At 40.8% G+C, this 13,934-nt stretch overlaps 1 protein-coding gene across 3 annotated transcripts in view; it reads left to right on the forward strand.

Moving 5' to 3' along the window:
- The window catches only part of GNA12 (G protein subunit alpha 12), a 74,043-nt gene that overhangs the window by 13,458 nt on the left and 46,651 nt on the right, over nt 1-13,934 (forward strand). For all 3 annotated transcript variants that reach the window (XM_073361966.2, XM_073361965.2, XM_073361967.2), the window contains exon 2: nt 7,145-7,360. In XM_073361966.2, the coding sequence (XP_073218067.2) occupies nt 7,145-7,360 (216 nt within the window). The remainder of the gene's footprint in view (nt 1-7,144; nt 7,361-13,934) is intronic.

Raw genomic sequence — 13,934 nt, forward strand, 5'->3', positions numbered from 1 at the left:
CTTTGGATGTGTAAAAGCTCCCTGACGCTGTTTGCTTACTAGGTTAGACCTCAGCACAACCAACATTCCCATTGTTATTGCTGCTTGCTGTGTGCTTCATAATATCTGTGAGAGTAAGGGGGAGACGTTTATGGCAGGGTGGGAGGTTGAGGCAGATCGCCTGGCGTCCGATTTTGAGCAGCCAGACACCAGGGCAATTCGAACGCAGCTAGGCGTGCTGCACATCAGAGAGGATTGAAAACCAGTTTCATGACTGGCCAGGCTACGGTGTGACAGTTGTGTGTGTTTCTCCTTGCTGCAAACCCGCCCCCTTTGTTGATTTTAATTCCCTGTAAGCCAACCACCCTCCCCCCCCTTCAATCACAGCTGGCAAAGGAAATAAAAAACATGTGTTCTTTCTTTATTAATTAAAAAAAAAAAAAGTGAGATAACTGACAAGGTAGCCCGGGTGGGGTGGGGTGCGGGAGGAGGGAAGGACAAGGCCACATTGCTTATTGTAGCCACACTACAAATCAAAACTGTTTGAATGACAGCCTTCTGTTGCTTGGGCCATCCTCTGGAGTGGAGTGGCTGGGTGCCCGGAGCTGCTGCGCGCGCCCCCGCATTCTTGGGCATCTGGGTGAGGAAGATATGGAACTTGGGGACAAGGGCAGGCCGTTGTACAATAGATGCAGCAGGGATCTGTGCTCTTGTTGACTTTCCTGCAGCTCCAACAGATGCTTCATCATATCCATTTGATCCCCCATTAGCCTCAGCATCACCTTCTGCCTCTGCTCTTCACACTCACTTAATGCTTTCCTGGCCTCTGCCACTGAATGCCTCCATGTATTAAGCTGTGCCCTATCAGTGCGGAAAACATGTCATTGTGAGTGCGTGTTTTTGTTTTTGTTTTTTTTCCGCCTTCTAATCTGCGATAACCTCAGGGACGGAGATGATAGGGAGAGCATAGAAACATTTGCACCTGGGGGGAGACAAACTATATATAGGGCTATGATTCCTATTAAAGTAACTTTCCTGTTGGCCATCAGATTGTTCAGGAGATTTCAGTTTTGGGATCTTTATCCAAGTGGGATCCTTATGTGAGGTTTTGTCCAAATGAAGTGTGTCTCTGACTTGCACCAATATTTCTGCCTCACAAATAAATTAAGGGTTTTTACATAAGTCAGCCTGTTTTCCTTCTTTATGTTCGAAGCCCTTCCACACCCAGGAGAAACAGTTGCACACTTTAGGTGTAGACTGAGCATTCAAATTCTGGTTAGGCAAAACTAATCATTTATTCCATTTTTAGGATTATACGGGGGACCTAAAGTGGTATAAAGCAACTATATTCACTCTTTCCAGATGGATAAACTCAGGAGTTCTTCAAGCCCATATACAGTTTATAAATATCTTCCATTTCAGTGAGGGCTCACTCATTGAGGCACATGGCTTTTTCCTGGGCTTAAAAGTACAGAGTTCAAGGAATTGTGCCATTCCTTCACCAACTGGTATAAATTACATGTGTTGTGTTCATCTGATACGACGTTTGGACAAAAGGTTCTGCAGTATTTCTCTTGATTCTCCTTCTTTAAAATCCTTGAGATGGGAGGGAAATGTGATTTCATTCTTTGTGAAAACTTATTCTACTGGTTACTTTCCAGTTGTAATGGTTCAAGGGGCAACAGGTTCCCAAGAGAGGAGAGGTAAAAATATTACTTATAATTTTTGTCTTCTCTGAAGTGGGCACCTGGTGCTCCATGACACTTAACCTGGGGCATCACTTAACTTGAATAATTTCCAGTTGATGGGGAAATCTCAGTCCTTCCCTTCCCATTCACTCCCATTCTCTTATTTGTTTCTCTAGGGAGATGGAGGAATCTTGGGATTGGATTCCCTCTTATTGGGATCTTGCTTTGTCTTAAATCTTAGTCTTCGCTTATTACATAGTGAGTGAATATATACATCAAAGAAAGTATACAGGTGAAGATATGGTTAATTGTTCATTTTAATTGCAGTTTAGTCTGCCTTTTTCATCTGTGGCAGATGAGTAGGTAGCTAGAGGCAAGCCAGTTCTCTGAACAGCTCCTCTCTCCAGCTCCAATGTCGTACCAGCATGAGAAGGGGAGTGTGGGTTGGACGAGGGAGCCTCTCTGTGGCTGGTTGATGAGGAGGAAGAATACGGTCATAGTGGATCATAGACCACCACGTTCTACTTTAAAGAAGGCAACGTTACAGGTAGATAGAAATGTACCTATCTTTAAGACTCTGTACAAGTAGGAATAAATGGGTATATAGACTAAACTCCACTTGTGCCCCAGAGATAGTTACTGTAGTAAAGAAAATACTTTAAAAGGGGGTGGCCTGTTGTGCCATACAGAGAAAATCTGACTCCCTTTCTCTTATGTTGCATTTGTCCTATATCTGTTTCTGAAATTCCATCTTTGTGGAGGAAAAAAGTTGCAGAAGTGATAGGATTGCAGTGACTAGGTGTTACTTCTCTGTCCATCTTGACAGTAGTCTTATCTTGGCTGACTCTTTGTATTAAGTGTCTGAGCAGCCTATTGCTTGATCTAAAATGACCTCAAGTTTATAACCATCAGTCTAAAGCTTCTATCCTAACAAAAGCTGTATCTACACTACAGCCGGGGTCGACGCTCTGAGATCCATCCACTGGTGGTTGATTTAGCAGGTCTAGTGAAGACCCACCATATCAACAGCAGATTGCTCTCCAGTTGACCCCTGTACTCTACCCCCGATGAGAAGAGTAAAGTAAGTCGATGGGAGTTTCTCCCATCGACCCCCCACAGTGTAGACCCTGTGATAACTCAACCTAAGATACATTGACTCCAGCTATGTTGGTTGTTTTTTATTTAAAAATTTTTAAAGCACTTAAGTATCATTTTCAAAAGTGACTTAAGTTCCATCGACTTTTCATTTGGACTTTGGAGCCTGAAGTCACTTATAAATTGGTTAGTGTCTAAGGTGCCACAAGTACTCCTTTTCTTTTTGTGAATACAGACTAACACGGCTGTTACTCTGAAACCTGTTATTTGCACTTGAAAATCTTGTCCCAGGTTACCGAACTTGTCAGTTTGGGAAGCATCTATGGATGAATCTGAAACTGATGTAATGGTCACATTTGTTAGTCGACAGTTGCAAAACATCTCCACGTCGGCTATCAGGCTGTTTTCCAAACAGATAGGGAAACTTAACTAGAATAAACTCCACTTCTTTGGTATTTTTGTATATGTGGAATCAGGAAAAATCAGAGCTGACAATTGTATGGAAATAAAATGTATATCAGACATGTAAAAAAATTTAAAAAATACTGAAGTTGTGATGTTGATGGGAATTCCCATTATCTTGCAAGCAGCTGTTGTAACATCATTTAGCCATTCATTGGAGAGAGCCTTAAGGAAATGCTGAAGCAATGAGATGGGTAAAGGTTGAAACTGTTTTAAAATTGTAAGATAGAGAAGCTAGATAGTAAAGGGCTGAGTGAGATGGTTCTGGAGAGCTGGAGCCTAAGCAGGTGAAAGGTCAGAGCTGGCTTGCATGGGCTGGAGCACTACATGCATATTTGCAACCAAACTTAAAGAGATGTGGAAGATAGAAATGGTAACAACTGATATGATTGTATTTTGGATAGCTTCCCTGGAGAACAGCCCAAATAACCATTCCTCTTTAAAAAAACAAAAACAACCCCCAAACATTGCTCTGCATATTGATAGACAATAAAACACAACCTTGACGTTAAGTCCAAAAATAGCAGTTTTCCACTGGTCAGTACAAAACCAGTTCTGAAAAAAAAATAGTAGTGACTTTGAATTCCTCCCAGAGTGGTACTTTTGCGTAAGTGGTTAGTTTTAAAGAATGTGTAGAGTCTGTGCAATTCTGAAAGATAGCCTTGTATATTCTGTTGTCGTCTTTATTCTTAGTTATGGTGAGAGCTTCAAATACAGTAACAGTGAGGGGGTGAATTAACTATTTGGAAATGAGAATAGGCTTTTCAGCTTTGGGTCAGTCCAATAAATCAAAATCCTAAATGCGTATCTTTAGTACCTCATTTTGAGGATATAAATGGTGAATTGTACTCTGTGCTTGGTGTCACAAAAACATGTTCTTTGAATAGTGTGTCTGGAGGATTATGTTGTATTAAAATGAATGTCGTTCAAGATTAACTGTTTATTTTTGGGAAACCACACTAGTAAGAATGTTACTATATAATGGTTTCTGAGGTACTTTGATTATAAGCTCATGTTCTGTGGCACTCAAAACTGTTTAACATCTCACAGTTCTGTCCCCCTCCAATTTTTTTTTTAACGCAATATCCTTGCTGTGTGTTTTTAAAGGGCTGGAGCGGATGAGGTATTTATGTCTGTACTTCAACATTAACTGCAAACTTGTTAAGTAATCCAAGATTGCATGTGTGTTTTAAACAAAATGTTTTGTCAAATATCCTAAACAAGCTTCGGACCCTTGGTCTAGAAGTTGGGGCTGAAACCTGCTGAAAAAAAGAATTCAGTGCTCTGTGTATTAAAAGAAAACAAAAAACCCCTCACATCTCTGAACAAAGCAGTTTCATTTTTAAATTGGCTTACAACAGATGACATGCTGTACCAATGAGTCAGTTAGCTCATATAAAACCAAACCTTGTAGTTGATATATCCATCGTTCAAATTGCTTTTGATTTTAAGAACTAGATGTCTACTACATGGAACTCTTGAACATGGGTGTGCTTTAATGGCCGTTGAAATGCCTTTCAAATTTAAACTTTATCTTGTGCATTCAGTCTGAAATATAAGCCTTATGTAAAACTTCAAATCATGAAGACTGACTCGGTCTATTCTATATTGTCAAGAACTGTTTGGTTAGAGAACTAGATATTTCCTCCCCTCCCCACAAAATCTGATTGTTAGAAAAATGAAATCAGAAGGTGGCAATTTACTCACCAAAAGCCCTTTTTGTGAACGTGGCAAGTTAAAAGGAAGCTTGCTATTAGAGAACAAACTGTGCCTGTTTTGCCCAGCCCTGTAGTACAAAAACTCGCAGAATTCTTTGTAATAAATATTTCATATTAACTGAAATGTCTTGTTCTGCCTACAAACTGGCTGGAGACAGCCATCTTTATGAAAAAAGGTGTCTTGAGAACTTAGAATGGGATCTAAGCCAGGGGGTGGCCAACCTGTGGCTCCGGAGCCATATGCGGTTTTTCAGAAGTTAATATGTGGCTCCTTGTATAGGCACCAACTCCGGGGCTGGAGCTACAGGCTTCAACTTTCCAGTGTGCCGGGAAGTGCTCACTGCTCAACCCTTGGCTCTGCTACAGGCCCTGCCCATACTCCACTCCACTCCACTCCACCCCTTCCCACCCCCTCCCCTGAGCCTGCCATGCCTTCGCTCCTCCCCCTCCCTGCCAGAGCCTCCTGCACACCACGAAACAGCTGATTGGGAGGTGCAGGGAGGGAGGGAAGGGGAGGTACTGATTGGTGAAGCTGCCAGTGGGTGGGAGGTGCTGGGAGCCGTGGGGGAGGGGGGAGCTGATGTGGGGGCTGCTGATGTATTACTGTGGCTCTTTGGCAATGTACGTAAGTAAATTCTGGCTCCTTCTCAGGCTCAGGTTGGCCACCCCTGATCTAAGCTATTTAACTTAAAGTCCACTAGAAAATGCCATGGCATTATATTGGAACCCACACTGCCAGTGTCAAAGCCCTGTTTCACAGCAACATAAACGCCTCTAGGAGTCCATTAAAAATGTCAGTGGCAATTTAAAATTGATAACATCTAATGTGAACTCCAACTACATGACTGAGCAAAAAGGCACTAGTTCTTTAAGGCTATATGGTAAACACATAGACATGTCTCATGCATCTTCACATTTTTTTTATTTGACCTAGAGTTCTTGGGCATAGAGACAATGATCTGTAAACCAGCCTAATTTACTTCAGTAGACTATGCTGAATGCCCTTTCTAAAACAGGAGTTGGCTTCCATGCTGAGTAACTCCTTTCTAAGCTTAGAGGGGAGGTGTGACCAGCTCTCCATGTGTGACATACCCAACAAACAATCATGTTTTTTGGTGAGTTCCTGTTTCTTTTTACATGGCAATCATCAAAGTTTCCTAAGGTATTTCCCTCAGGCTCGGTAGCAAGAAAACTTTGTAAAACACTCCCTCTATTAAATAACCTCCAGAGTGCTCCCATCTCCTCCTTTTTAAGCCAGTTTCATATTCCAGCAGACTTTTCTGGTAGCTCTTACAATACATTGTGTATTTCAGGTCAAGGCTAATAAGTGGAATAGACTTGCAGGTCTCTGTAGTACTTGAGGGGGGAAAAATAATTTGGGTTGAGCAATAGGAGTGCACTATTGAATTGAAGGACTTTCAGGTGTGTAAAAAGAAAAGGAGTACTTGTGGCACCTTAGAGACTAACCAGTTTATTACCTATTTATTGTTATTTATTACAGCATCCGATGAAGTGAGCTGTAGCTCACGAAAGCTCATGCTCAAATAAATTGGTTAGTGTCTAAGGTGCCACAAGTACTCCTTTTCTTTTTGTGAATACAGACTAACACAGCTGCTACTCTGAAACATTTCAGGTGTGTGCAACCAAAATTATTTCAGCTTTTCAATCCAGCCAAATCTTTCAATTAATCTTCATTAAAACTGCCTTTCGTGGGGCTGAGTTAGTCTAACTTTCTCAGGGGCAGGATGTGTCATGAACTGGTATCAGTATCCAACTGCTTAAGACAGGTGGAAAGAGATATTAATGCTTAACACTGTTTCAGACGTGTCTGCTTCAGTAGGTGTTTGGATAATACAGTGATGGGGTGGGAGTTGCTTATAAGTTGCTAGACAGAAAATATTCTAGTATACATTTGATATAGGTCTTTATTTTTATACTTTGCTATCTGACCATGTCATTGTAAAAGTGTTTCTCCCCATCCCCCACCAGATACATAGCAGCTAAGTTGCTGGAACAAGGAAAGTTTTTGTTCCTTCTTATGTTGCTCCTTGCAATGGAGCATATTTTGGATCCCCTTCTGAATTGTCCTTCCACAGGACTACTGACTTGTGCTACTGTAAGCTTCATGTACTTTTAAGTTCGAGTTCGTTTACATTTTTATTTTTTGATCACTGACTCTGTTTTATCTGAATCATTCCGCAGGGCTGCAAGGTTCTCGTTGATGCACGGGACAAACTAGGGATTCCTTGGCAGTACACGGAGAACGAGAAGCATGGAATGTTTTTGATGGCTTTTGAAAACAAAGCTGGAATGCCTATAGAGCCTGCCACCTTCCAGTTGTATGTACCTGCACTGAGCGCACTGTGGAGGGATTCTGGGATCAAGGAAGCTTTTAGCCGTCGGAGCGAGTATCAGCTGGTAAGTATATCCAACTGTATGGTGATTGAAAAGTTGTAAACAGGGTTTTTTCAGTCTGAATCCAGTTTAAGAGCAGATTGCTAAACCCAGTGTGTGGCCATAATACAAGCAAGCTGTAGCACTGCTATAAATCTGAGCATGCTATAGCAGCAAGAATGAGTAGTAACTGGAGCCAAACTGAAAAAAAATATGGGGCAGTAGGAAAGAGTGGACAAGACTGGATAGACTGGAAGAACAAGAGGAACCAAAAAAGGCAGGAAATGATTGAACAAAAAACCCCCCAAAACCTGAGCTGCTCAGTTGGGCCGATCATAGTAGGCCACTGATTAATGCACACTTCTTTATATTTGTCCAGTTTTGCCAACTTGTATTATATTGATGCTGGCAGGCTATTGCTATTTGCAGATCAGCTCTTTTGAAGTTAATGTGATCCCTTTCCAAGCTGTTCTTGGATTTTTTTTTTTCCTTTTTTATATCTGCAGGTTGCACTTGAGGCAGCATTTGGATGTCATCCTAAAAATAAAAACGGTTTTCCCCTGTTTTTCTTTTCAAACAGACTTCTAGAGTTCAGCACAAAACTCATTACATAATATAAAATTCAGATAAGAGCACTTCTGATATTGAACATTTTTGTCTTTGATCTGAACAAACATATTTATTTATTTTATGCCTGTTGGAGCAGTTGATGACCACCCTTTATTCCCCTGTCTTGTCTTCTCCCCTACCTTCCCCACCTCTTTTCTCCCCTCTCCCCCTAGCCCCAAATAATGAGGTGATTGTCGAGGGACTATAGCCTCTTTTGGTTGATTGGGGTTTTTTGGTTGTCACTAACCTCAAGATGTGGCTACCTATTTGGGTTCAAACAGTGGTATAACTAAAATCTGACCAGTCACTTAAGTGGCTTAACTTAATATATAAGCTTAGAAGCTATGTTCCATGTTTCTCACTCTGTAACTTCACATAAAACACTTCCTTTTTTTCATTGAAAAGAGACGTTGTGACTTCCTAAAATTGGGCATAAGAGGGATGTTTATTCTAAATAGTGTTTTCCTTGCTTTGCTGCTATAAATAACATTGTGTTCAAAGAAAGGAATTTAATTCTGTGTGATGGAGAATGTGACTTCTTATGTGAGAATTGCCAGATGCAAAGGTGAGCCCAGCAGTAGTGAATTCCAAGTTGGGGCCTCCCCTTAGTACATTACACTATCAGTATTACCACTCTCCTCAGACAGGAGGTGAAATGCCATTCCATCTCTCCCTCTCCCACCTCTGAGCAACCATAGTGTTTGAGGCGGACAGGACAGGGAAAGAAGCAAAGTCAAGTGCAGAGTTTTAGATTTGAGCAAACATAAAAATTGGAAATGGAGAAGTACTCTGAAGACTCCTTTCTGGGCGCTGCTGTGATCCGAGACCTCTTAAAATGTTGAGTTTAAGAGCCTCTCTTCCATCCGGTTGGGATTGTAATTCTCCAGATTTGAGATTAGTTTGTGTACTTTTAAGGTCTGGAATGGGAAACTGTTACTTGTGCAGACTTCCACCCACACACTGTCAGTTCATAGTTAAGGAGGAAATAGTCAGTCCAAAATAATCTTAGTCCTTTTGCGTCCTAGGCCTTGACGTGTAAAAGTAACAGATATTGTAATGTAATGCAACTGACAGTAATGTAACATTAATAATTTACCTAGACCAGGCATAACACTAAAACACATTCTTTGCCTATATCAGAAATTATTCTTTGTCTTCCCTTGCACCATGCTCTTGTGCTCCCAGATACACAAGTCTGCAGTGTTTTTGTTAGTACTTTCATACAAGGAAGCAAAGTGGCCCTATAGCTCTGCTCTTTTTCTAAGGAGTCAAGTTTTTGGCTTAATTTCAATAATGTCATAAAACATAATATATGCCATTCTTTATATTCTCATTGTTGCCTGACTCTGGAAAAGCATTTCTGAAAACTAATTGCATAAATAAACTCTGAAGTTCTTGAAATGGAATGTGCTTGAAGTTTAAGGGCAGGAATTACAGCATTGCTGTGTCTTCCTTTTTTGGCCCTAAAAGGAAGAACTGGAATTAATGGAATAGCTTATAACAAGATTAAAACAAACATTTCTGTTTAGCAGTGTCTTTTAGTAGTAAGGGTCCAACGCTCTGCTTTTTGTGCCATTACAGTTAAGATTGTCAGTACTTCCATTATATCCCTTTTCCAGAAGTCTCTAACTTTAACTCTAAAATTGTGCTTTTGCTGAAACATGACTTAAAAATTCTCAGATCAGGAGTGACTCCCTTAAAATAGCTAGAGAGCTTTTTCAGTTTAGTAAGGTTTTTTGGGGTTTTTTTGGTTTTGTTTTTCGTTCCCCAAAGAAAAGGCTGTATATTGTATTTCACTATGTGTGGTAATGCCACAAGGGGTTTTATTTAAAGCCCAAACAAACAAACCCTTGCCAATATACCTCAGCACCACAACTAATAGTCCTTGGAAATTTATTTAGGATAAGTATTTCCTAGGTATTTTAACAACTTATGAATTAATCTGGTTTATTTTCAGCATATCTAAACATCCTTTAATTTGCAGATTGAAGTCTTTCATGCAGGTGTCCGGCTTGCCAGCTTAACTCTGTAAATTATTATCTTCTTAAAATGCTTAGTTATATTTGCTAACCCTAAATAACTGAGACTATTTAGACCTAAACACTTTGACTACTTGAGCTGTGATAGTGGGATTGGAAACTCACCCCTTGTAAGTGGCTGAAGTTGGTTACAGGAGAAACAACCTTTGAATATTAAAAAGTGACTAAGTATACTGAGGGGGTGGGGGGCAGGTGGCAGAGTGGAGAACTGTTACATAGGTCAGATGCTCCCTCCACATCACTAAATATCAGTGAAATTTATTATGTTGGAAAGACTAGTTCCTTGATACAAGATTTTTTCCAAGACTATAAATTAAGGCTGCTCTTGCATTCTTGAACTTCAGCTACAAGCTTTAAACAAACAGAAGGCAGAGATTCAAGCTAAAGACACGAGAGCTCCACCTTTATGTTGAAGTCAGTAATATTTGTAACATCTAATGCAGAGATTCCCAAACTCTTTCTGCTGAGCTCCTCCATTCAGTCATGTCCCATGCATAGGGAGGGAGAGGGAGGGGTACCAAATACCCATAGGAGGGTCCATGGGGGTATTCACCACTGGGATTTGAGGAAGTGTTCCGCTCCCTGCAGTGGTCAGGTGATCTCACTCTTGGGTCCTGGTTTCCTGCCTGTCCTTGCTCTTCTCTTTCCACTCCCCCTCTTCTCCCGCCCCCCATTTTGCAGGGAAAATTCACAGGACTGTGCTGAAGAGCTGGGGTCAAGAGGAGAGTGGAGTACTGTCCCCCTCCCTGCCTTCTGGACACTGCCCCATCCTGATCCTGGCTTTTCAGTGTGGTCGTGTCTGCTTCCCCTGTGCAGACGCTGTCCAGAAAGGCAAGGGGACAGTGCTCTGCACACTGAAGGGTTGGAGTCAGCACGGGGCTGTGTGAGGCAGGAGTATCAGTACTCCTGGGGTGCGGCCTTCAGCTTGCAGTTCTCAGAGTCCGTCCCGTCCTGCCCACTGGCCTTCCCAGCAGAGGAGGTTGACAGCTGGTGGGTGGCTGCAGCAATGGAGGAATGAGATGGGTAGGGAGCTTTGTCCCTTCAGCTAAGACCTCTCAGACAGAGCCCCCTCCATACTCCCAGCCCTTTAATGCTGACCTATCAGGTCCTTGTGTCCTCCAGTAAACTCATCAGTTTACCCCACAGTTTGGGAACCTCTGAACTAATGTAACCATGACTTAAATTGGTTATGTAGAAATATATTTTATGGATATTAAGGGAAACAAAATTGTTATGGGCCCCAGAACTATTGCTTCGGAATATTTTTTATACAAAGGCATAAATGTAACCTATAGTAGTACAGAATACTACTTGTAACTCAGCCTGCTGTGAATAACATAGTTTAAGACAGAAGACAGGAATTCAAAGTTATCAACTATAATGCATGATATGGCACACAGATACAATCAGAATGATGCCTTAAATATAAGTTAATTATAGTTTATTACATTAAAGCTTCATAAGTGTACAGTAGGAACTTAGAATTATGAACACCAGAGTTACGAACTGACTGGTCAACTACATACCTCATTTGGAACTGGAAGTGTGCAATCAGGCAGCAGCAGGGGTGGGGGGAAGCAAACACAGTACAGTACTGTGTTAAACGTAAAATACTTAAAATAAATAACTTAAATAATATTTTAAAAAACCCTTTGTAAGGAAACAGTTACTGTGTTGCATTTAAATTAAGATGGTGAATAGCAACATTTTTCTTTTGCACAGTGAAGTTTCAAAGCTGTATTAAGTCAATGTTCAGTTGTAAACTTTTGAAAGAACAACCACAACATTTGTTCAGAGATACAAACAGCCTCCATTCCCGAGGTGTTCATAATGCTGAGGTTCTACTATATGTGGTGCATGGAATTAAAATGTTCTTGAAGGCATAGGTACTAGTTTTTCAGACTGATGCGTTACTAGACAAGTCCTTTCAAAAATAATCTTGCTGCTTAATAAATTGAATGATTCTGCTTCCTCTTGTTGGCTCTTAGGGCTGTTCATGCAATGCCTAATCTCATTAGGATGTAGCAAAAGGCTGGTAGCTGAGGTCAGAGAGATTGGGAGTAGCTTGTGGTCTGGTTTTTTTTGTGTTTAAGTGGAATGCTTATTTATAACCCCATATTGTAGATACTGGTTTAGATCTTGTCCACACCTGTGCACTGGTTTGGTTAAATCCCTACGTGGGCACTTAAATTGGTCTAAATAGATGTAAACCAGATTTAACATGTCTCTGTTGATTTATAGGTCTTGTATATGTGAGCAACTGAATTCCTTTAACTAAAGGTGTGACTTTAAACTGACTTGGTCAAATAGAAGTATCCACGTAGAAGTTCGTTCCTTAGTTCTTTTTAGTTTAAACCAATTACTGATTTAAACTGAAATAAGCCTGATTTTTTTAATCTTAACTGAAACAAGTGCCTGTAAAGTCTCTTGCACCTGTTTTAATACCTAACTGGTACAACTATGTGTAAACCAGGCCTTAGGGATGCTTGCAGTGAAGACCTTCCTTAACACTGTAAAATATCTTCAGGGTGGTCTTGCAGTCAATTTAACACTAAACGTCTTTTGTTTTTTTAAATTTAAGCTCTGTGTAGTAACATGTTGTACAGTCATTTATGCAATGTATCTGTCTACTAAACCATACTATAGTAGTAATTCTGCTTTTGAACTGTATATTTTTTTTAAAAAAAATAGTGGTTACTAAAAAGTAAAGTAAAATATGATGCATGGATTGACTACCTATAGCTAAAAAAATCTAATCTATAGGTGCCTTCCTTTGTAATGCTAAATTTGAATTATTGGTTTAGCAGTGGAAAGCTTGTTGGATAAAATGGCTGTTTGATTATAACCTAATATCTGAAATTTTCTTCACTTGGACCAGAGGAGCTGCCTCTAGGCATTTATCAGCACTTTCTGTTTCATACACAATGCATTCAAGTGCTGCCTGTAAATCCCTGTCTGGGTATGTGAGCCTCTTAGAACTGAGTGGGTGGATTCCACAATAGCAGTATTTTCTTTGCTTCAGTGTCTCTCTCCTTCTAAAGCAGCCTAACCAATTTCACTCTCTTCACATCCCGCCCATTCTCCTCTCCTCCTCCCTCCCCCCAAGTTCCTCTTTTCCTTGTATGCAAGCAAGTAGTTCTGGGACAAAAGCTTCATTGTGTATTTGGTTACATTGTCAGGTTGCTGTCCTCATTTTTTTTGGCTACAAGAATAAGAATTCTTTTGTAATCAGTATGTGACTCTCTACACCCCCCCATATTTTCTGTCTTTATTTTTGAAAGGAATACATTTTATCACTTCACTATAGATACCCGGTAACACTTGTTCTCTCAGGTTTTCTGTGCTACCTCAGATTCCTCCCTGCTAGCAGTACATTCCTCCCTGCCAGCAGATGGAGACAGAATACTTGATTTGCATGACTACTTCCACAAAGGAGCGGAATCCTTTGTTGCTTGTCTCTAATACATGGAAGTGAAGAATTTCCAGTGCTCTTGTGTAAACTGGAGTTCCATATGTACCAACATCTCGGGGTTGTAGGGCTTAGGTGTTGTAGCCATGACTGCTAGCCATGACAGCACTGGTTCCAAGTCCATCAGACTGAGTACTTGGTGGCCTCCTGTCCAGCTGAAGGCTCCATTCTATGTCAAAGGTACTAGGGAAACTCAGTGCAAGAATAGTGGCTGCCCTATGGATGCAATAAATGGTGGTAGATTTAGTCTCTCACCTCTTCCTGCACTGGGTGTACTCCGTGCATGTGAGGAGGAAATCATGGCAACTCTCTTTGGCAGCAATGAGATGGCATAGGCTCAACCCTCTTTCTCCACTTCTCTGAAAGTAAGACTGGCAGCAGATTACTCCTTTTATCCAGCAGATCTTGCACCCAAACAACAAGGGATAGAACTTGCAAAAGCTATTTCCTGTGCACACACTTGCTCTTCACTTTAGTGTGT

The sequence above is a fragment of the Lepidochelys kempii genome, chromosome 10, assembly GCF_965140285.1.
Source record: "Lepidochelys kempii isolate rLepKem1 chromosome 10, rLepKem1.hap1, whole genome shotgun sequence".
Taxonomy (NCBI): domain Eukaryota; kingdom Metazoa; phylum Chordata; order Testudines; family Cheloniidae; genus Lepidochelys; species Lepidochelys kempii.